This window comes from Dufourea novaeangliae, unplaced genomic scaffold (genome assembly GCF_001272555.1).
Source record: "Dufourea novaeangliae isolate 0120121106 unplaced genomic scaffold, ASM127255v1 scaffold52, whole genome shotgun sequence".
NCBI classification, from domain to species: domain Eukaryota; kingdom Metazoa; phylum Arthropoda; class Insecta; order Hymenoptera; family Halictidae; genus Dufourea; species Dufourea novaeangliae.
This window is the reverse complement of record NW_015373929.1, coordinates 55,326-79,189: the sequence shown is the minus strand read 5'-3', so window position 1 is coordinate 79,189 and position 23,864 is coordinate 55,326. Positions and strand designations below refer to the sequence as shown.

Sequence of the window (23,864 nt, the reverse complement as noted above, 5' to 3'; positions counted from 1 at the left end):
TCGATGTCACAGGAAAGACTAACTAATCCTGTATTATTGTCTTTATAAAAAGATAACTGCGAGTGTTTGGATTTATCGAAAAGAATTGATGAATTTGAAAAAGAGGGTATAAGTATTTGTGAATGTTATTTATTTTCTTCTTTGTCGTTTTAATTTTTATTTAACTCTAACTCTTGTGGGGAAATTCGGCGTTTGGGTGAAATAATCCACACATAGACGGTCGGAAATCGTTTATTTCGCGTTGGTATGTATCGCTCGGAACGTTGTTGCGCGTGCAACACTCGAGGCCCGACTGCCCTTTTTGTCTGTCCCGCGACGGCTTTTCGAGAGGGCCGTCGTCTGACGCATCGAACGAGAACGTTCTCGATTATTCGATAATGTATACAGACGACGGTCCTCGCCGTTCCGAGAACTTTCGCCCGAGCAGCCGAAGTGCGTTTTGTCGCAACGCGCTGATCGGCACGTCGTCCATGAGGCGGCGCGTTTGTTCACGTGCCGCCACATCACCCCCCTTGGTGAAACTAAGGGTGCGGTCGCACTTAAAATTATGATATATACATATTGACATCTTATAATCTACTATATACAGGTATAATACACTACGTTGCTACGTTGCAACATAACGGTCGGGAAATCGTACGCGTCTTCCCGACTTTGTCATGCGTTCGGGTTCGGGCGTGTCGCGAGCGATTGGGACCTCCTGCGAGGCAGGTCCGTCGCGGTCGTCCTGCTCGTTGTCGCGAAGCAGGTATGCCGGGTTTAAACGGTCCAACGACACTGGAACCACTCGTTCTTTAACGCGAATGTTAAAGTGTTTCGACGAGTGCCGTTCGACCACCTCGAATGGACCGTCGTATGCAGGCTGTAGCGAGACTTTATGCGGTCCGTGTCGTATAAAAACATGCGTCGCTGTCGGTAGATCTTTAAATATGAATGTCCGCCGAACACCGTGACGGGAACCATGAGATGGTCTTAATATGTTAAAATGCTCGCGTAGCTGAGCAATGAATGTCTCGCTGTCGCCATCCCTTGCCTGCGAGGCAGTTAGAAACTCGCCCGGGAGACGAATCGGTTCGCCGTACACCATCTCCGCGGACGTGGCTTTAATATCCTCCTTCCAGGCCGCTCGTATACCTAGGAGGACGATGGGCAGCGAATCAGCCCAGCCCGTATCGGCGTGACAAACGATCGCGGACTTTAATTGTCGGTGGAATCGTTCCACCATACCGTTCGCCTGCGGATGGTACGCGGTTGTGCGCAAGTGCTGCGTACCGATAAGGAGCGACAATTGCTTGAATAGCGCTGATTCAAATTGTCGTCCTTGATCGGTCGTGATCCGGTGTGGCACCCCGAATCTCGCAATCCACCCGAGAAAAAGCGCGCGAGCCACAGTTTCCGCGGTGATGTCCTCGACGGGAAACGCTTCCGGCCACCGCGTGTAACGGTCGACGCATGTTACGCAGTAACGGTACCCCCTCGACATCGGCAACGGGCCGACAATGTCCACGTGGACGTGGTCGAAACGTTCCGAGGGTGCAACGAAACTGCCCAACGGAGTAGACACGTGTCTACTAGTTTTTGCACGCTGACACGGTATACACGCTCGTGCCCAGGTCCTACAATCCTTTTGGATACCTGGCCACACGAAGCGTTCCGACACTAACCTCGCCGTTGCCCTAGCGCCGGGGTGAGCGAGGTCGTGAAGCGACGCGAATGCCGATTTGCGGTATTGCCTCGTGACAAACGGTCGCAAAGTGGGAGTCGAGATGTCGCAATACAGTTCAACATTCGTACCGGGAAGCGCGATTTTCCTGAGCACGAGGGACGAATCCGACTGTAGGAGTGTGCGTAGCTCCTCGTCCTGATGCTGCGATTCGGCCAGTTTCGCGTAATCAAGTGCTTGCGCGATCGCTGCGATCCGCGACAAAGCATCCGCGACTACATTGTCCTTACCCGACACGTGACGGATATCGGTCGTGAATTGCCCGATGAGGTCGAGCCAACGGAATTGTCGCGGTGTGTGCTTCTCCGGTTTTTGCGCAAACGCGAAAGTTAGCGGTTTGTGATCCGTAAAAATCGTGAATACGCGCCCTTCGATCATATGCCGGAAATATCTGACGGCTTTGTATATCGCCAAAAGTTCGCGGTCAAAGGGGCTGTACTTTCGTTCGGCCTGCGTTAGCTTCTTCGTAAAGAACGCCAACGGTTGCCATCCGTCGCGCGATCGTTGCTGTAACGCGGCGCCTACGGTATAATCCGATGCATCCGTGAAAATCGCCAAGGGCAGCGTGACGTCAGGATGCGCTAAGAGGGCTGCACGTGCGAGGCTCTCCTTGCAGTGGTCATACGCTTCCAACCTGTCGGGCGTCCACTCGACGGGGGTTCGACCCTTGACGTTCCCTTGCAGAGCCGCGTTCAACGGAGCCTGGATTTTGGCGGCTGCTGGCACGAACCGACGGTAAAAATTCAGCATGCCCAGAAATTGACGCAGTTCTTTCACTGTCACTGGGCGTGGGAAAGTTCGAATTGCTTCGACTTTTTCTGGCAACGGTCGAGTGCCCTGGGCGGACACCGTGTACCCCAGAAATGTCACTTCGGGCGCACCGAAAACACACTTTGCCGCGTTCACTAACACACCGTAATCGTTCAAACGGCGAAACAGTTCGCGTAAATGGTCCTCGTGTTCCTCGACTGAGCCGGACGCCACGAGGATATCGTCAATGTACACGTAGCACCAGTCGAGGCCGCGCAACACCTCGTCCATGACACGTTGAAACGTTTGAGCCGCGTTTCGTAGTCCGAAAGACATCCACGGGAATTCGAAGAGTCCGAAAGGTGTAATGATCGCGGTTTTCGCTATGTCGTCCGGATGCACCGGGATCTGATTGTACGCGCGCACTAAATCGATCGTGGAGAATATGGTCTTTCCGGTCAAACCCTGTGCAAAGTCTTCGATGTGCGGCACGGGGTATTTGTCCGGGATCGTTCTCGCGTTCAACGGTCGGTAATCGCCACAGGGTCGCCACTCGTTACCTTTCTTCCGAACCAGGTGTAGGGCCGATGACCAACAGCTCTCAGAACGTCGCGCTGTTCCGTCCCTCACCATGGCCTCAAACTCGGCTTTCGCGATCCTCAGCTTGTCGGGGGCAAGGCGTCTCGGCCTGCAGGACATCGGTGGACCAGGCGTGGTCCGGATATGGTGGCACGTCGAGTGCCTCGTCGCGCGGTGTCCTCCCGACGGTCGCGTGACATCCGGAAACTCGGCGAGAATCGAATGATATCGCGATTCCCCGGATATCGCCTTGACGCTCTGCGTACCGTCCGCGGCAACACGTCCAGCTGTTGTTAGGGTCGTGGTGCCATCGATTAGAGGAAATCGGCCCCGATGATTGGCGTTGTGACGTCTGCGATGACAAACTTCCACGTAAAGTCACGCCGCAGCCCGAGATTCAAGCGGAGGCTGACGCACCCGTACGTCGCTATCACCGAGCCGTTTGCCGCGTGAAGCACATAGAGTGTCTTTTCACGTGGTCCACGCACTCGCGCGCGAGGAAACACACACAGATCGGATCCCGTATCTACCATGAAACTGGTCTTCGTATCGCGATCTGCAACAAACAAACGGCTAGTGGTCGGCCCGGAATCGCTAGCCGCCATTAACGATCGGCCCTGGAGTTTCCCGTCGCGAAGTTACACGGATCGCGACACTTCCTGGCTGCGGCACCGTGCTTCCAATGGTACCAACACTTGCCGTCGGTAGGAATGTCTCCCTCATTACGGCCACGCGATCGCGAAAGGCTACGATGCCTGCTTCGCGATTTGGCACGTGAGCGACGAAAACTGTTCGTTTCTACGCGGAGGGCCGCGACTTCGCGACGGAGTTCGGCCAAGTCCGCGCGAATGTCACCCTGCACCGTCGATGCGACGGCGGCGGCGGCGATCTGTGGACGCGGTGAAACTTCCACTACAGCGTCGGCGAGGGCGGCAAGTTCGGAGAGCGACTCCTTCTGTCGTGTAATCAGGATAGCCTGAACACTCGTTGGGAGGCGTCCCAACCACAATGTCTTTAAAAACTCGTCCGACACTGTATCACCCGCGAGGTTCTGCAGCCGTCGCAGAAAAATTGACGGTTTCCGATCACCGATCTCTTCGTGTTCCAGGAGGTGCCGAATGTTCTGCTCCTTGGAATCGGACAGTCGCCGTATGAGCTCTGCCTTGAGCGTCTCGTACATATTCGTCGTCGGGGGGTTATTGATAATGTCGATCACTACATCAGCGTACTTGTTCTCCAAGTTCGCACTGACGTAGTGATATTTCGTCGCGTCCTGTGTGATTCCCGACAGCACGAACTGGAATTCCAGTTGTCGAAACCACGTTGTTGGGTTCTTCTCCCAAAACGGTGGGATGTGGACAGAAACTCGCCCCACGGTAGGCGTAGTTGTCAGGGCTACCCCGCTAGCCTCACCCTGGGAACCGCTGGCCGCAGTGGCGTCGATAGTAGGCTGTCTGCTCGTCATGTTGCGCTGGGCCACACTACACCGTCCGAATTCGCGACGCTTCACACACTGCACATATTTTTAAAACTCGCGGTTCACCCTTGCGCGGCGGATCACGTCGGGGTCACCAATTATGTGGGGAAATTCGGCGTTTGGGTGAAATAATCCACACATAGACGGTCGGAAATCGTTTATTTCGCGTTGGTAGTGTATCGCTCGGAACGTTGTTGCGCGTGCAACACTCGAGGCCCGACTGCCCCTTTTTGTCTGTCCCGCGACGGCTTTTCGAGAGGGCCGTCGTCTGACGCATCGAACGAGAACGTTCTCGATTATTCGATAATGTATACAGACGACGGTCCTCGCCGTTCCGAGAACTTTCGCCCGAGCAGCCGAAGTGCGTTTTGTCGCAACGCGCTGATCGGCACGTCGTCCATGAGGCGGCGCGTTTGTTCACGTGCCGCCACACTCTTAATCATTATAACTAAATTTTAGTATGATAATAATACAGACTCATGGTACACCTATGTATCTATGAAATTAATTTATTTTACCTTCATTACACTTAATACCAATAGTTGTCTTTGTTATGTATTGGTTTAGTACTTATATGTGGAATAAAATATTCATCTTAAATAAAACCATTTATTTTGTAAGTATCTTCGTTTCATTTTATGTAAATAAAAATTAAAATATATTTCTTTTGCATGATAACTGTTTAAAACTATGTTTATATAGATATGAAAGTAAACACGGCGTACGAAATTCTTAATTAAATAATAATAAATTAATAAGAGTGGCGATATTGTTTTTGCACCTGGACGGCCAACAGCTCAGGAATGTGAATTACTAATTACATTTCATCGGCAGTACAATAATTGCAGATACATGTACATATAGAACACTTAGTAGATGAGATAATTGTTTTTTTTTTTTTTTTTTTTTTTTTTTTTAACGTGAGGGAATGCTGTTTACGCACACCCCCGCCCTCCTCCTTATGTGGGAGGAGTGGGCGGGGGTAGTGTGGGACTCATCCCCAATAGGGCTGTGCCCAGGGGAAATACCCACTAAACCACTCACGGTGGCCGGGCTCGGCGCTATACGGGGAGGCACCGGGATCTCTTGCGAACACAACCGGTACCTCCCCAGCGCCCGCTCCGCCAGAGACGGCGGAGCGCCCTCTCTGTGGTGGGGGAAGCAGTGAGCTCCCCCCCCACCGGACCGCGGGTGCCACAGTCCCGCGATCCCAACGGTCCCTTTTAGTCGCCTCTTACGACAGGCAGGGAATGCCGTGGCCGTATTCTATTCCCCGGTCCACAGGGATAGATGAGATAATTGTTCCTTAACCTGTTAAGCGCACATAACGGGTTACTTCGTTGTGTAAAATCTCACATTAATTGTATATTAAAAGTTAAGTTGTTATACGAATCTAAGAGTAAGAATAACTTCCTTCAAGTTTTTACTTAAAAATTCATGCGTCTAATTACGTTTATATTGGCACTCCAATAAAATTTTCAGCAGGTGCTTTTGCCTTTCGAATGACAAATGTATTCGTTATCTTATATCTCACTGCACATTTTAAATGTATCTTCCAAAATGCAAATAAGATGTTTACCGAGTTAATTTAATGTTCTTTTGCATGATTCTTCCAGTGAAACTAATGCTAATTAGGTAAGAACATAAAAGTTATGCAACATGACATGCTCTGTGTAAGCACAGGAAACATGGCGTATGGAATCATGTTTTTCAGATATATCGGCACGTATTAAACATGTAATTCTGCAGTATAGTAGTCAAAACTAAGTGTACACCTCACAATACGTGAGGTTCGTGGTAATACTTCTGTAGCATCTTGCAATTGATCATGATAGTAATACAGTTGGATATGAATTTTTTTAACGTTTTCGAGATAAATAGGCAGCCAACATGTTGGAGAAAAAGAAATTCAGAACTATAACCACAAAATTTAGTTAAACATGGTGAATGTACTATGTATTATGGTTTGCGGGCAGCATGACAACCTCTGATGCAGGACTCTGACTATGGACAGATTTAGATATTTAAACATTTCAAAATTAAATTTAGCTGCAAACATGGGTCTATTAGTGAGAGTTCATGGCCCAAAATATGTATCTGGCAAAGGTGGTGAAAAATTGTTTGCTGGAGAACACTTTCAATCAGTCAGGTCCTACCTCCACAGTCACCAGATCTCAATGTAATAGAGTATAGAGCATCTATGCGAAATGTTAGATTCTAAAGTGAGAGAAATAAATATGAATGAATCCCATATTTTCAAAGTGTATACTCACTTTTGACTCTCACTGTATATGTATGTATGCATGTAAAATATACAGGGTGGTCCACGTAACTTGTTCACTCTGAATAACTGTTAAAGTATACATTGTATGACAACATTTGTTACAGAACAGTTGTATGGTTTGGAGGGATACATTATGTAATGCATATATTTTATTTGTGAGCGGAGTCGTTTCAGAAATTTGAAGGTCAACTTCGTTTTTTTTAAATGGAATGCTATATTTTCTATGCCATAATATCGAAGAGCGTTAAATTTTGAGTAAAAACGTACTGACCTTTATTAGTCGTAAACCTAATAATTAATGAATAATTTCACTCTGTTTCTTAAAAATGGTCTGTGCGTAATATCAAGTTGGAGATTCAATACCAGCAAAGATTTCCGTAAGACTTCTTCCATTCACTAGCGTAGGGGTTCGGAATGGTGTCCATACACATTAATACATTGATGTAATCTATGTATGTAATCAACGAGGAAGCTGCACTCTGTATTGTTTCTGCAGCGAACATACTGCATAATTCACGAATTCGTTCTTTCATATTTTCTAGTGTTGTTGTTGGTTCACGATGTATCATATCTCTTATGTATCCCATTGAAAATAGTCTAGCGGCGTTAAATCTGTTGAACGTGGTGGCCACAGAAATTGTCCAGCACGACCGATCCATCGATTGGGGAATTGTCTGTCCAGCACTTTTCGTTTCCTAACATCTCGGCCGCGGCAATGAATCAAGAGTTCACTGTTCTCTTAACAAAAGCTGAACTTAATGTTGATGTTCATGCATGATAGTATCAACGAGCGTTTCTATTAATAATTCGAAACAGCAGGGACCATTTGAATTCAATTGGTCAAAGATAAACGTGTAATACATTTCGCGACAAATTTGTTCGCGCGATATGAGTTTATAGTCCAATACAATATTATCACGCCATTGCGTCGGTGTGAAACCTGAATCTAAACTCGCTCTCCGCTATAATCCGGCGTAAATACAGACTCGCCAAGCCCCGTAAGAGGTTTTAAATATTATGGAAGGGATTACACGTAATGCGCCGACAGATTGATGGATGCGTTATTCGGACCCCTCACCCCCTCATTCATTCTCCGACTTATCTGACATTTATTCGAGAACGCACGATAATCGCGATCTTATTGCAACTTCCAGGCTTTTCGGGGCTCGATAATAATTCACAACCAACGCGACGGCGCAAACTCGCTCATCCCTCAGTACCATGGCTCGTATCATAGAATCAATTCCATCATACTTGATGCGAACAGTTTCAACGCAACAGCCGGATTTACATAATAATTACTGAAAGATTTCGCGCCGGATATTATTTCATGCACATCGACTCAAGTGTATCATATCCTGTATCGAAAATGGACGCTGGCTACAACTTTCGATAAAGTAGTTTGCTGGGATCGCTCAGCGCTGAGCGTGAAGGTTGATAGAGGACTCTTGGTCGAGCCCAATAAAACACACGCGAATTACGATAATTGACCGAACACTAGACTATTTATTAGACTAGGCCTGTCCAACATGTGGCCCGCGAGTCATTTCGCCAGACGACGCGGTCCCCACCATCACTCAGTCCATTCCCCACTACTCGCTTGCGCTGCGATGCGATCGTCGAGCAAGAGGTACGTGCGGGTAGGAATTTCTGGAGCGTCGGAAGTGGGGACAGCCAGAGCATATACACACGCTTTCTTGTCTCTATATCGTCGGGCTTCTTGTGGATATGGAGGGGGGTCATTCCCCTCGGCTGAAACAGCAAGCCGGTAGGGGCGATTATCGATTTTGACCCGCGGGCCACAAGTTGGACAGGCCTGTATTAGACCATGTAACAAAGTAAACAGTCGTGAAATTTGACGCGATGCGCGTGCTATAATAATTGTTGGTCGTTTGCAACAAAAGAAGACTTAACGACAGAGACGCGATTTGTGTGCACAATTGTCCCATGAGAGTAGTACCGGTATTCTTCGTATTCTGCGGGCTCTCGGCGTAGGATAAGGCTCGAGCACCGTGAGTCCTTTTTTGCACAGCCCGGTGATTGGCGGTGAGTCATCGCGTGATACAGGTGCGCGCCACGATTGGATTTCGGGAAAAGCAAAGAGCGCGGTGGAACCTCGCGAAACCTCGGGAAAACTCACGAAACTTGGGCCGCGCGACGGTACGCCAACGACTTAGTCGAATTTCAAAAACCTTTTATTATTCATGTGGTATATTTATTTAAAGACAATGTAATCACGATAAATCAAAGGAATGAGAGTTTTTGTGATAGATTTTTTAATGTGATCCATCTTAAATTATTAGAGGAGATTGTTAATTGTTGAAGAAATTTTAGCAAAACTATTAGGTCATATAATGTTTTCTAATATGATTTCCCACGAATATATGTATAACGGTGTACCATATTTCCTATACACACTCATGATATACAAAAAGATGAAAACACTCCCTACCGGAACAATCAAAAGAATATCGAAGTGTAGGAAAGAGCAATGAAGATTAGCGTATGAAAACTATTTTCACAACTTCTAGTAATTACTTCCAATCATATAACTTTTTAGCGAGTTACAGAAGTACAACTATTTTTACCTTTTCTTACCGGTCCCTACGCCGGATCACAGTTCATTATGCTTTTAATTGTCGGTAATCCTTTCAGAAGGAAACAGCCAATTCAACCGTAGCACGTTAGTTCCTCATACGTCACTTTCCCGCGGAAACTTTCTCATTGCGAAAGTTACAAAAATTAGGATCGAGGAATAGAACTTACCGATGAACGAAAACTTCTCGCTCTGAAAGGGGCTACGAGGTCACGGTTCAACCGAGGTATTTTGTGCTGTAAAATGTGTGTATTTTTTTTTGCGAAGGTGGGCGGAAAATCTTTCAAAGACTCCAAGAGTCCGGGCTCTGTGGGATTGTCATCCACTAAAAACCACCTGCCTTTGCACATTCTCTTTCCTGTGTTACCCACAGAACAGCCGTCAGGCATTACTTCGTGGGCAGAATTGCTATTACAGCTACAATAGCGCGCGCTTCCTGTTCCTATCTCCAGGCGTAGCCGTTTGAGAACGATTACCGCATACTCATCGACCGCGTTCCATGCTTTTTCAGTGTCCAGAATGAGCGAAATGATGTTCTCCGAGGTAATGGTTCGGTCAAGTCTTCCATATAACACGTTCCTTTCGCTGTCGAAGCGATAACAAACAAAGAAAACGTGCTCCGCGTTTTCTTCCATATGTCGACATACTGGACATGCGAAACAGGTGGAGGTAGTAGCCAACCTCGCCGTGTTGTCGGTTCAGCCACGGATTCAGCACGGGGATCAGACGGTGGGTCCATCCCTCAGCTAGGAACGAATCCCAACAGCTTTGCCACTGTACTCTTGATCCAGCTCTCTGCTCAACAGATGTTATGCCGTAGTTTTCTCCTATTCCCCTATTAAAAATTCAGTATCGCTCGTCCGCCGAAATTTCTATGGGCGTCGTGCGGGCCACCAGACACGCTGTATCGTAGGACACGGTGCGGAAAGCGCAGGCCACCCTCGGAGTACACCTTCGATGTACCGCAATGACACATCGCTTGTATGCGGCTGTACTCTACGCTTCGACATAGATAGGTGCTGCATACAGCAGGATAGAGGGTACCACACTCGAGAGTGGAGCTCTTCTGCCTTGTTTGGGCCCACCGATATTCGGCATCAGGCGCGATGACACCGTCGTTGCCCTTGCCACCTTTTCGCTGATACACTTCAATTGGTCTCGGAAACGATGTCTGTCGTCCAACCGAACCCCCAAGTAATTCAACGATTCACCCGAGGTTGTTTTGTGCTAACCGACTGAAAGTCTAATGGTTTCCCTACAGTTTCCGCCGCTGATGAGCACCGCTTCGGTCTTTTCGTCTGCGAGTTGCCGTTGACCGCCAGCCACTGCTGTGGTCTTCCAGTGTTGCTGCCACCACGATGTCAACGTCGTCGGCGAACGCGATGCTCTTAGCGCCCTCTGGCATTTAAAGCTTGAGTACCTCGTCATACAACACGTTCCACACCGGCGGATCCAGCACGAAGCCTTGCGAGACCCCTTCCGTGACCCTGTAGATCCTCGGTCCGTCGTCAGTGATGTAGAGCAGAATCTGGTCTTTGAAGCATTTTCCGACAATTCTCCTTACGTATTTCGGTGTACCTATTTAGCACAAGGCCTCCAGGATGCAGATCCACCGCGCGGTGTTGAAGGTATTTCGGATATCAATTGTCACAACTGCGCAATACCGTTTAGCCCCTCTCTTCCACCTCCTCCCTACGATCGCCTTCCTTGCGGTGTCGACAACCAGATTAACGGTATCCAAAGTTGAGTGAGCCTTCCTAAAACCAAATTGGTAGTCGGAAGACCCCCCCCCCTTCGGTGCAGTTCTCCAGTTGGTCACATATGATCCCTTCCAATCTTCCCTGCCGTGTCCACGAGGCAGATTGGACGACACGACGAAGGATCCTCCGGTGACTTTTTGCTCTTCAGTACCAATACCAGCTTCTGCTTCTTCCAGCACCGTGGAAAGACATCCACTCTCAGACAAGACTTGTACACGTCCAGAAATAATTCCAGGCACACCTTGATCGCTGTCTTTAAGGCAATGTTGGGGATGGTGTCAGACTCAGGTGCCTTTCCATCCCCTATCTTCCTACAGGCCTTAAGCAACCCTTCGTTGGTGACAGATGGCGAGTCCTCCTCGCTTCCTGACGCTAGTTCTAAGGGGCCGCTGTTGGCTTGCAACTGTCGTAGAAATAGTGTAACGAATACCTTGCGCGGCAGATCGGGGTAGATCGGCGACGGCATGGTAGGACCTTTCAGCCTATCCATGACCTTGCGGTACGGTCTACTCTAAGGGTCGCTATTCACCTCGCTGCACAAATTCCTCCAGCCTTCGCGCTTGCTCACCTTGATTGCGCGCACCAGCTCCCTCTACGCCGCTTTATGCTGATGTAGGAGCCGCTAATGAGATTTTCCCTTCGCGGGTTGACACAACCTTCTAGAGTGCTGGCATTTCTTTCGAAGTTCTGCCAAGTCATCGTTCCACCAGTAGACCGGTGGGCGCTGGCGGTATGCAGAAATCCTGGGTATGACCACGTCACAAGCTCTGGTCATATGCGCCATCAACTGGCGACCTCATCCTCCATTGCCACGAGAAACAAGTCCTCGTCGAGCGCTCCCAACATCCACTTCATGACTACAGATGTTCTTGGTGGCCGGCCTGTACGTTTAGGTCCACGCAACTCACATTATGGCCGAGTAATCGCTATGTGTGTAGGTATCGCAGACCTGCCACGTAGTGTCTATGGTGACGAACCATTCACTGGCAAAGGTGATATCAACTATCAATGACTTATCTCCTTTGTAGAATGTAGACTCGATTCCTGTGTTTAGGAGGACAAAGCCCAGCGCTGCAAAGGACTCGAGTAGGATTTCACCTCTTCTATTCGTCTGTCGATTACCGCACTTGGTTACCCATGCGTTGAAGTCTCCGACGACAATCAAGGGACTTCGCCGTCATGCCGCGTTAGTTAATGTGTCGATCAGGTTTTTGAACTCGCTGATCGACGCACTTGGTGGGGCATAACAGCTAAAGATGTATTGCCAGCCACCTGCGATTTGTCCTGCATCCTCGACTGGATGGAATATCTTCCGCAAATCCAAACTGCAGCCCGACCTGTGGCGTCCGAAGTCCAGGTGTCCTAGTCGATATCGCTATACTTTTCGCAAACGACGACGACATTGATCTGCTGGTCCCGAACAGTCTACCGCAGTAGGTCTTCCACTGCCTCGCAGTGATTGAGGATTAAGTGCAGTAACCTCATATTCTGCTTTTGGCCTTATCCGCCTGCATTGCGCTTCAGAATACCAGGCATTTTCTACTACCGGTGGCGTAATCGGTAGCTTGTGAGCCCTTTTCCCGGCACAACATGCACGCAGGATCCTTTGAACAGGATCTGGTGCCGTGCCCTTCCTCTCCGCACTGGAGGCATCTTTTGGATCGATCCTTTCCTGTGCAGTTTCTGCCCATACGCCCATAGTTAACGCATCGGAAGCATCGTAGCAGGACGCTTGTCTTATTTTCTCGAACGCGGCTGTAGATGCCCAAGGCTTTGGCGGCAGTTCTTACCGACAGTACAACCATTACCGTCTGCGTACTGTCGTATGCCTACCGCAGGGATTTGACCGCAGCTATCGTGATGCTGGAGAACTCAAGGTGCTGCGCCAGGGCCATGGTGACATCTTCTTTCGTCGTGATCTCGTCCAGATCTTTAAACTCCAGAAAAGTCTCCTGGGTGCGCGCTCTTACCTCGGCAGCCACTCCTAGGAACACTTCCCCCGATTTCCGAAGCTCGTCCATTTTTTAATCAGCCTCGCGGTCCAGTTATAAGACAAGATCCCTAGCCGCGTTTCTCCTAATCTTGGAGACCCTGCTTCCAAGACTGTTCAGTGCCGCGTCTCTCTTCATCTTGCGCAGTATATCCGCGTAGGTGGTGTTGCCTGACGCCCTGGTAGCACGTGCGGCTAACATCGCCATCTTAAGACGCAGCTTTTCCTGCGTATTTCTTTCGCATCCTTGTTACTCCTTCTTTTTCTTTTTTTTCTCCTTCTTCTTCCCTTTGGCTACCTGCCACTCCAGGGAAGTCAGAGGAGAAACTGGCTTCCTCTGTGTTTTCGGTGCGGCTGCAGCGGCACTCCTGTCTGGTATTGGGCTCTTAGGCTTGGCCCTTTTATATTTGGCTACATTCGATTCCTTTGGCGAGGGAGAGACTCGACTCTATAACGCGTCTTATTGGTCATGCGCGCCGTCAGACTCCGTGTTGTCTGGGTGACTCTTACCCGCGACTAGCAGTACAGCCTGCTCGAACAGCGTTTTGCAGGATGCGATTAGCCTGCAGGTATCCATGTGGACATTGGATTTGCCTTTCATAAAGGCGGCCAGTTCCTCTATCTTAGCACCAAGTTTCTCCAATGTGCTGCTCGCCTCACGTGTAGCACTATCTGTTACCATAGCCAAGTGTGCCACCACGATAACATTGCGGTTGTCGGATGACGACGCGTGGGAGCACGCTTGCTTACTTCTAATGGACGCTGGTATTGAGGTTCCGAGCCCCTGCACAGTAATAGATGTCATATTATTTAACTGTTCCATGATTGGTTTATTTTCGGGCTTCCTTTTCCTAGTCTGTTTGGTTCACAGGGCGTATTTTATTTCTGCTCTACCCTTTATTTCTAGCGAGCACTCCCCGATCCGCCACGTGGGGACGCGCCGCGTAGGGGTTACAGACTCACCGTACGGTGTGTGTGTGTGTGTGTGTGCCAGTGTGTGTAAATTACATCCACAAGACTCCATTGTAGCGCGGCGAATTAAGCTCGTCGAATAGCAAAATTCGTTAATGCCTCTCGCGTGAGGAAGATCGATTGCATTTATCTTGGCGTCACGCTAATACAACTCACAAGGGAAGGTTCCAAACCCAAAAATTCTGATTTTCATGAAACTTTGCATGCAAGTAGGGCATATGGAACTATGCTTAGAACAACTTTTTGTCGAACCCGTTTTCACTATGAGGGGGTGAAATCAGCCCTTAAAGTATTCGCGTTTTTTCGTTTTCTTCATAAAATTTTGAAACGGTACGAGATAGAGCAAAACTGTAAATACAGAAGTTGTTAAGTTTTTTATGATCTTTTACGCTACCGCAAGAAAAATTTTCTGCGATGCAACATTTATGAACAAAATGATATGTTGTTATGTTGAATATAGATTCTTAACCGTAAGAAACAGAGATAATCATTGCATGCAAAAAATGTGCAATTATCAATGCTTTATCGAACTCTGAAAGCATATCATTTTTATAAATTTTATTATTTGCAAAATCAATTTTCCACTTTTGTACTTACAGGGTGTCTCAAAAATGTTTCTCTTCTGAGACATGACGGGTTGCTGGGATGATTTAAAACCACTTTTTCCTTAGGGAAAATGTTATCTGCGGCTTTGTTAAGGAGATATTAACCAAAAGCATCGACCAATCAGAGCGCGAGTTTGCCAGCCGAGTTCCCGCGTTAGCGGTGGCTACGCGCTACGCTTGTACTATGAAGCTCCGAACAAGCAAGTCAGCATACATCCCACGAAACCGCGTATAATAGCAAATAAAAAAACATCACAAATCGAACTTTTTATCATCTTTCCTTTGCCACTTAAAGTGATGAATGAATGAAACATAAATGTAAGAAAATCATGTGTAACGTAAAAAGACGAATACACAATTATTTTTTTAAATAGAATCTTTAAGAAGCCCGAAGAAAAATGTGGGTACGTAAACTTGCAGAATTATTGCCGGGAAAAAGTCATATGTAACTTACGTTAAATTAAAAAAATAATAATCAACAATAAAGTGAATAGAACCATTTCGGAAATTCACCTGCAGCCTGCAGGTATCTACCTTTAGGCTCGATTGTCGGGGTATAAAAAGGGACGCGTACAACTCATCCGCAGCATTTTTAAAAGTAAGTTATACTCTGTACAACAGGGCCCCGTATTTCTCAGTGCGTGAAAACCGAGAACGTTGGAATTAGCTTCCGCGACTACCACTTACATTAACATTTGTAAAATTCCAATATTGTTAATTTCAACTTTAGAATAATATCTAAATTCCCAGCTAGAAGCGAACCCACAAGGCACACTTTTACTGCTTGAAGTGTACCGAATTCTTAAAGTTACGTGGCCCATACTTACAATCCTAGTGGTTTCCTGGGATGAAATAGGCTCACAATCAGTTTCGTCCACGAAAATCTTCACTAGTGGCTCCCTGTAATGAAATAGGCACAGGTTCGTTCACATAACAAACTCAAAAAACCAAACTTAGCCCTGGCTCGTAACAAGGCTAAACATTGCAAACACAGTTTTAATTAAAACATTAAAGTTAGCAACATGAATTTTTTAACAATAACGCCATTTTTATTGATAATTTAACAAATCACAATGTTTTCATGTACCAGATGTACATGGAAGATAATAAACTTGAAAAATTTTTGAGTACTTTATAAACCTGCCGAGCACTGTAGTACACATCCACCTACATGTTTTATCTGTAGCGAACCTGCTGTTATTCGTGGTTCATCATGCAACAAGTTTTTATGATTAAACCATTTTTTCGAAATGTTTCACTATCACGGAGAATTTTCAAGTGTGAAACATATTGCAGACATACTATTCCATTGTAAGTCGTGCTCATGACACTTATATGCATGAGTTACTTACAGATGCAAAAGTATCTTTACTGAATTTTCCATTAACACGTTGATCATGCTGTCGCGAAAGAAGATGCCACAGTCATGTACAAAGCGTCGCTGCAGATCGCAATGAAATCGATCTCTGAACTCGTCTATCTTCTTTTATAATTGTTTCATAAGTCGGTTAATAGAATCCCACATGTAAAACTTTCTGTAAGTTACAAATCATGAATGGCACAAGATATCACGTATATGCATAAGCATATAAGTACAAAAGTGGAAAATTGTTTTTGCAAATAAAAAAATTTATAAAAATAATATGCGTTCATAATTTGATAACCATTGATAATTGTACATTTTTTTCATGCAATGACTATCTCTGTCTCTTACGGTTAAGAATCTATATTTAAAATAACAAAAAATCATTTTGTTCATAAATGTAGCATCGCAGAAAATTTTCCTTCAAGTAGCGTAATAGATCATAAAAATCTTAACAATTTCTATATTTACCGTTTCTCTCTATCTCGTACTGTTACAAAGTTATATCAAGAAAACGAAAAAACCGTGAAAACTTCAAGGGCTGATTTCACCCCCTCATAGTGAAAACGGGCACGAAAAAAAATTGCTCTAAGCATAGTTCAATATGCTGTACATTTATGCGATGTTACATTAAAATCAGAATTTTTGGGTTCGGAACCTTCCCTTGTCAGTCCGACTCCTCTTCTCTTGTCGATTTGGCCCCCGTGTACAACTCGCCCTCGAAACTTCCTCGCACGAATTAACCCGCAGACTGTGTGTGCGCGTGCAGTGAAAACCAGAACCACATCTTGTCGTAACGAGTCGGAGCGGTTAGGTACAACGCTTGTAACGAGGCTCCTACCCTCTGGCGTGTTTGTGGTGTAACGTCGCAAAGTTACATTCTACGTGAGCGCAGGCTCACCACTGCGTGTGTGCACGGGACGAGGATTGCACCTGTCGACTCTCGCCAGGTGGGTGGTAATAAGTTCGTACAAGTTGCCGCTGGGTCTACATCTGCACCGCAGCAGCTTTCTACCCCCCCCCCTCCCCCTCCATGCTGTGCTCATCATTCACCCGATGCACGCATTCAGCACCACTTTGACCGCATGCGTATTCGGCCTACGATGCTTCATCCTTAATTGACACGCGCACATTCTGTAGTCTCTAGAATAGTCTAGAATGACCACCACAGGTGTCCTTTAAGCTGATGCAGCTCTATCTAGAGTTTTGTTCCGTTTCTGAGCGGGCTAACGCGTTCACTGTCCTGTAATATATAAGTCACAAATGAAGGTATACATGGTAAAACCAGAAGCTCTATTGGAATTGCAAAATGCCGTATGACATAAATGAACATATGCAGTATGAAGGGAACCCAAAGCAGCGCGAAATACTCGCAAGATCAACGGCAAGGAAATATTCACGACAGCGAAATTCACGTATTTCTTCACACCGCAGTGCGAATTCTTCGCTGCCATTTTATACCAATTGCATCATATTCTGTTGTAATAGTGTTGAATACGATAATTGAATATCATTCGTCAATTGTGAATAAGTCTCTTAAATTTCTGTATCTGATGCATTTTCAATAAAATTGTTTTCTGAATGTTCCAATTGAATATTTCGATTTTCTAAATTCTCAGAAGATTCTACTGGTTTTATTATTTACTGAATTAATATCACTCACATTGGAGGAAGTTTTAGCCTAAGCCAAATAATGATCGAAAACTTTCACTTGGCCGGAATCATACCCATTCTTTAGAGCTATTTATTATTTACATTATCACGAATTTAGAATGGCGACGAAGAAAACGTCTTGGAGAACGAAATAAATCAGGCGCGGATAAAAACGCTCGTGTGCGTTGGCGCGGACACACGCATAAGCCGCTATGTTCATTATACTACTGTGAATTTACCGCCTCGAAATATTCGCTGCCACTGCGAATATTTCGCGCTGGTCTGTGGGTTCCTTTAAAGGTGTTCCATAACATATGGATGACACTCCAATATTGGGGCAAGAAATAAAAATAATAACAAAATTCAGACAAATCGTACCCCTGTTACGTACGAAGACACTCTCGTGACCTCTGGACTCTATCGGGAGTTGGAACGCATCCGGCTAGTATACGTAGTTACTCACGTGGTGTTATGGCGTGGTGGGTACTTTTCTTGGAAAACTGATTCCGTTGAAGCACAGGCGTGTATCCCACTAATTTTAGACTCGAATTTGGGGTATAAAAAGGGACGCGTACAGCTCATGTGCGGGTCACACACATGCCAAAAGTCTGGTTAATGAGATCGGGTATTAAAGTCCCTTTCCAACATTTTTAAAAGTAAGCTATACTCTGTACAACAGGCCCCCACATTTCTCTATGCCTGAAAACCGAGAACGCTGGAATTAGCTTCCACGACTACCACTTACATTAACGTTTGTAAAACCTTTACTTATTTGAATATACGTTATATAAATTTATATATTTATAATTGAATGTTGTCAATTTCAACTCTAGAATAATATCTAAATTCCCAGCAAGAAGCGCACCCACAAGGCACACTTTTACTGCTTGAAGTGTACCGAATTCTTAAAGTTACGTGACCCATACTTACAATCCTAGTGGCTCCCTGGGATAAAATAGACTCACAATCAGTTTCGTTCACGAAAATCTTTACTAGTGGCTCCCTTTACTTATTTCAATATAACTTTATATACATTTATATATTTATAATTCAGTGTTGTTAATTTAAGTGGCGTACGTAGTGATGGGTAACCGAGCTGTTCGAACGTGTTTCGGTAGTAGGGGAAAATCACGAAGCTCGTTCGAGCTACTCGAACGAGCTCGGGTGACAGATTTATGATCTCAGGGGAGACCCGAGGCTCTGGCACTCGAAGCTCGAAGCCTCGGCGCGTAGAGATGTTATCTGGTTACCGGCAACCGACCCTCGGGTCCTCGGGTTACAATGTAACACATGAAATGAATCACCCATGAATAAAAATTTAAACTTTTACTCCTTTCAGTGTACTTTCTTAAAAATGTTATGAATAAATGTAGGAGATTCTCTTGATGAAAATAAGTCCAAACCCGACATAAATCGGACTATATTTAATAACATAAAATTCGTATTAAGGGAAAGGTGGGATAATTCATGAGTTTTGCCTTTTTGATGAAGTAAAAATAATTGTTTATTATATTTATATCCCATCATTTGCTTACAGATTCTTAATATTCCTGCAGTATTCTAACTTGCAAATATTTGTAGTACTTCATAGCAGCGGTTATTACTTTCGAACAACTTCTAATTTAGCCATTCAATTTCCCGTATATCTTGTCCGTTTGACTTCAATTGCGTACCTTTTTAATCTTTTCGACACCCTTATACAATAAACGAAGGTTCCACCAAGGTACCACCGAGGCGAAGAACAATATCGTCATAAACTTGTACCGTTGGGGAACTTTCGCAACCTTGACGCGGGCAAGCCAAAGTTGGCCACGTGTTTTTAATTATTTTCAGATGTGCATTTATTCCTGAAGGAACCTTTTTCTCCACCATGAATAATCAAACTTTTCGCTCCAAAGAACGCATATACATATGTATATGCCCACAAAAACTGGACGGTCGCGTATGAAGAATGTATACTATATTAAATTTTTTTTCTTACTTTGCACATAAGATATCCGTATGCCAGCGTCAAGTAATCCGAGATGAAATATGTTTCATTCACGACGAGCATATTTTGTGATAAGTGCGTCGGAGCGAAAAGGTTAATACTTATCCATGTACAGTTGTTCTACAAATATCACTTGCCTTAACCCTAATCCGCACCTTCCGTTAATTTGACACAGTTTTCTCCTACGAAATAACGTTATTCTTTAAAATAAAAAAAAATCTATACGTTTAACTATTTAGAACTTCATTATATTAATTTTTACCACTGGGTCAATTTGACACCGAGGGGCATATTAAATTGGAAAAATGAGGGACGGATGAGGGTTAACGTTTTCCTTCGCCGTTGCTATTTCTTTGCTCACTTCATCAGCCACCTAGTCGGAATATTATAACTGTTTCCGTATGTTGGCCGGCAGCCGGTCTCACCGACGCGACGCGTCAAACAACAAGACTATAAAACCGTACCCTCCGAACAGACTAAGAAAGTCAGCATGGTCAAATGTTGTATTTATTGGTTAAAATGATTGCATTCAGTTTATGTCTTAATGTTACATATCATTATATTATTTTATGCACTTTACTGTACACTTGTTTCTGTACTATATTTTGTCATAATTAATTTCTTCTCTTTGCTTCTTATATTATCTTTGGAATATGTTTCAATTAAAATAATTGTATTATGTTTATATCTTAGTGATCAATATATTATTGCACTGCATTGCTTCATATTATGTTATATTATGTTGTGTTTTATTCATACGTTATGTCGCGATATGAATTCTATGTTATTAAATATTGTCCGGTTTATGTCGGGTTTACACTTATTTTCATCAAGAGAATCTCCTACATTTATTCATAACATTTTTAAGAAAGTACACTGAAAGGAGTAAAAGTTTAAATTTTTATTCATAGGTGATTCATTCCGTGTGTTACATTGTAACCCGAGGACCCGAGGGTCGGTTGCCGGTAACCAGATAATATCTCTACGCGCCGAGGATTCGAGCTTTGAGCTCCGAGTGCCAGAGCCTCGTGTCTCCCCTGAGATCATAAATCTGTCACCCGAGCTCATTCGAGGAGCTCGAACAAGCTCGAAGTGAGCTCGTTCGAACAAACTCGAACAGCGAAGCTCGGTTACCCATCACTAGGCGCACGGTTTCGCTGGATGAAATATCGTATTGCCTACAGATTAATAACCTTTCACCACTTCATTGACGATAGATTCTTAAAAATTTGCTATATGCTGTGAAGATTCTTAAATTGTATTAGCAATTGGCAACAATAGTATATTTGTCATGTTATTTTACATCGAAATAAAAGTTGTCCTATCTTAAAGGTTTACTGCTTTCAAAATTTCGAAGTACTTTTGACTGAATCACAGGTTATTACGTTGCGGAAAGAAACTTAATATTGCAGTAACACGTTTATGTTATCGAATGGTGTAACCCACATTACTATTCGAGGTAATGGCCAGTTTCTACTTGTAGAGGTGTATCATAGAGTAGGTTTACTAGGTTCTCAGGAAAATTCGATGTATCACGTATGTCAGGAGCTATCTTCGACATAAATTTCGTACACACGCAGTATTAAGAAAATCCAATTTCCTTGCTGCGGGACCGTCGCCACACGACGGTATACGGTTGACGTGGACGGATAGGTTTGTAGATCGACAAGGTAAATCTTACGAGGGAGTTAAGTCTACTCTTAGTTTACACGGAAGTCTAAGAACTAACGTAGGATTGGCCCGGCGACTTCTGATTTGTTGTACAAACATTCTGGCTCATCTTCGACGACGGTATTCCGATCCTTACGAAATATCATAGAGGAAATTGCTGCAAAGAGGATAGCGTGCCATGGGGTAAGGCGTTTGTACGCCGAGCACGATGAATACATGGTATGTCAGGCCGATTATATGTGAGCACGCTCCAGAAGAGGATATTTGCTTGAAAGGAATTTTAACGTCTTTGTACCGGGTGCTCAGCTTTAATCGATCCACGCTAACATCCTGGAAATTATTAGTGGTATCCGAAATAGTTTTTGATGAATTTTAGAAAGTTTTTGAAATAGCCAGATAGGTAAATAAATAGGATTTCTTAAGCTATCTCGCAAAGACAGAAGAAAAGATAAAAATTACATTGTCCTCCAGTACTTTGAAACTATTTTATTTGTACTATAACTTTAAAAAATTCGAATACAGGTAAACACTTTCATGACCTCCAAATTTTACGCAGGATACAACATGATAGTGTGTGTTTATATGTATACATATCCATTGAGCATATATTTTTCCTCTGTTTCTTAATGTAATTTAAGAATTTATCAAAAAGTGTAGTCATTTCAGGATGTATCAATTTGTAAATTGAATTTACGAATTATCCGTTTCATTGTACTATTTCTGACAATCTTACTTTAGTACTAATTAGACATTTTTGAGGGAAGCTTGCTTCGTTTAGTAGAGATACGAACTTGTAAAAAAGTTATTTTTATAAGTTAATTTCATTGTTTTATCGAACAAACCAATTTCAATATATTTATTGAAATTATACGTTCAAGATTTTTTCACTAATATTGTATAATTATAAAATGATTGTTTGAATTCGTTTGGTTAACTCGATTAACTCGACGTTTCAAGAATGAAGATACATAATTTAGTTCAAAAATTACTAATAAATATGACAATTCTAGAAAATATTACATTGAGTCGAAAAATTATTTAATACGTCCTTCTCTTGAGATTATTTGACTACTATTTTGACATCAACCAGGGATATTCACGTGTTCCGTTTCCGGTAACTCGCCTGGTATAGCCTGCAGATGCTTTTTATAAGCTTTTAAAACATGAAATAGGATATGTTAGTCTCATAATAGGAGAGAATGGAAAAATGTGTCACCAGTTTTACGATTGTTCTACGGGGGCACTTTTATGGACGCATAACTTTGTATACGTTTTATGATTCACAAATTGGACATTGCAATAGAAGAAAAGGAATAAAGTGTCGTTATTCTGTTTGGATTGAATCAATTACGTTATTCAAATACTCTCAAAAGACGCAGATTAATTAAAAGATTTTTATTTAAATGTAAAATATTGGTATATTTATTTGTACAGTGTTATTTTTAACCTCCATTTATATTAATATGACATGATTCCCAATATCGAACTTAAGATATTGCCAAAAAGTTTTTGCTTATTAGTAACTGTTCTCTTATAAAAAAGAATTACAGAAAATTATAGTCACTTCATTTGAATAACTATGTATTAAATATATTTGTATTTAATTAAGGACGATGCCTGTAATAATTATGGTAATATATAATTTTATACATTAAAAGAAATCGTATCCTGTCACTGATGACATTGTTATGTTATTGTTATACAAACTCTTATAATATGTCAAATATCACCTGGCGATGAATTACGATCTTATTCTCAACTTTCTTGAAAATCACTGTGAAAATTGCATCGCTTGTTCGCCGAATAAACGTACAATGTCTTAATGGCAAAACAGAATCAGTTACGGGGTGTCTGCTTTTCTTCAGTATCATAAAAAAAACTAAAGGAAATCTTAATTCACAAGATGCACTCTCATGTAATTTTCCTCTTAAGGGAAATGTAGTGGCCATTAAAATGAGAAACTACGAAGACAAATTTTTAGTAAATTGTTGAAAATCTTCACAGTAGTGCGGTAGTGTATCATTAATTCTTCTCAACGTTAGAAAGTAACGATGTTTTCTTTCTCTCTTTTATCCCTTTATTTGTCATTCCCAAAAATGACAACAGGTACTCGAGTAATTTATTCGACACGTAACGAGCAGAGTTAAAGCGTTCGGAAAGTAATGGTTATGCCAACTTACTAATCTCCATTCCCTCTTCAAGCAACATTATTTTCAACGGAACCCTCACTGATTTCCCTCGAGCGGAACTCAAAGTACGTAAGTTTCAGTTCGTTTAACGACCGATAAATGGATACTTGTATCAGTGTCGAGTGCCAGCAAACTTTGCCAGAACGAGACATCTGCTTTTCGGCTGTAAACAACCATGAGCGTCTTGACAAGTGTAATGTAGCTTTAATCGCGATACAGAGCCGCGTGGACTTATTTAGTAGTTGCCGTTTGCCAACAGTTT

General features: G+C 43.9%; 1 protein-coding gene across 1 annotated transcript; it reads right to left on the bottom strand.

The window, feature by feature from the left end:
• Positions 1-3,656: 3,656 nt before the first annotated feature.
• LOC107195126 lies at positions 3,657-4,517 on the bottom strand. The gene has a single exon (XM_015584909.1). The coding sequence runs from the start codon at positions 4,515-4,517 to the stop codon at positions 3,657-3,659; it is 861 nt and encodes a 286-aa protein (XP_015440395.1).
• Between the last annotated feature and the right edge of the window lie 19,347 nt (positions 4,518-23,864).

What these genes read in the sequence shown, in the direction of transcription:
- LOC107195126 (XM_015584909.1), bottom strand. Translation starts at nt 4,517, where the DNA reads ATGACGAGCAGACAGCCTACTATCGACGCCACTGCGGCCAGCGGTTCC.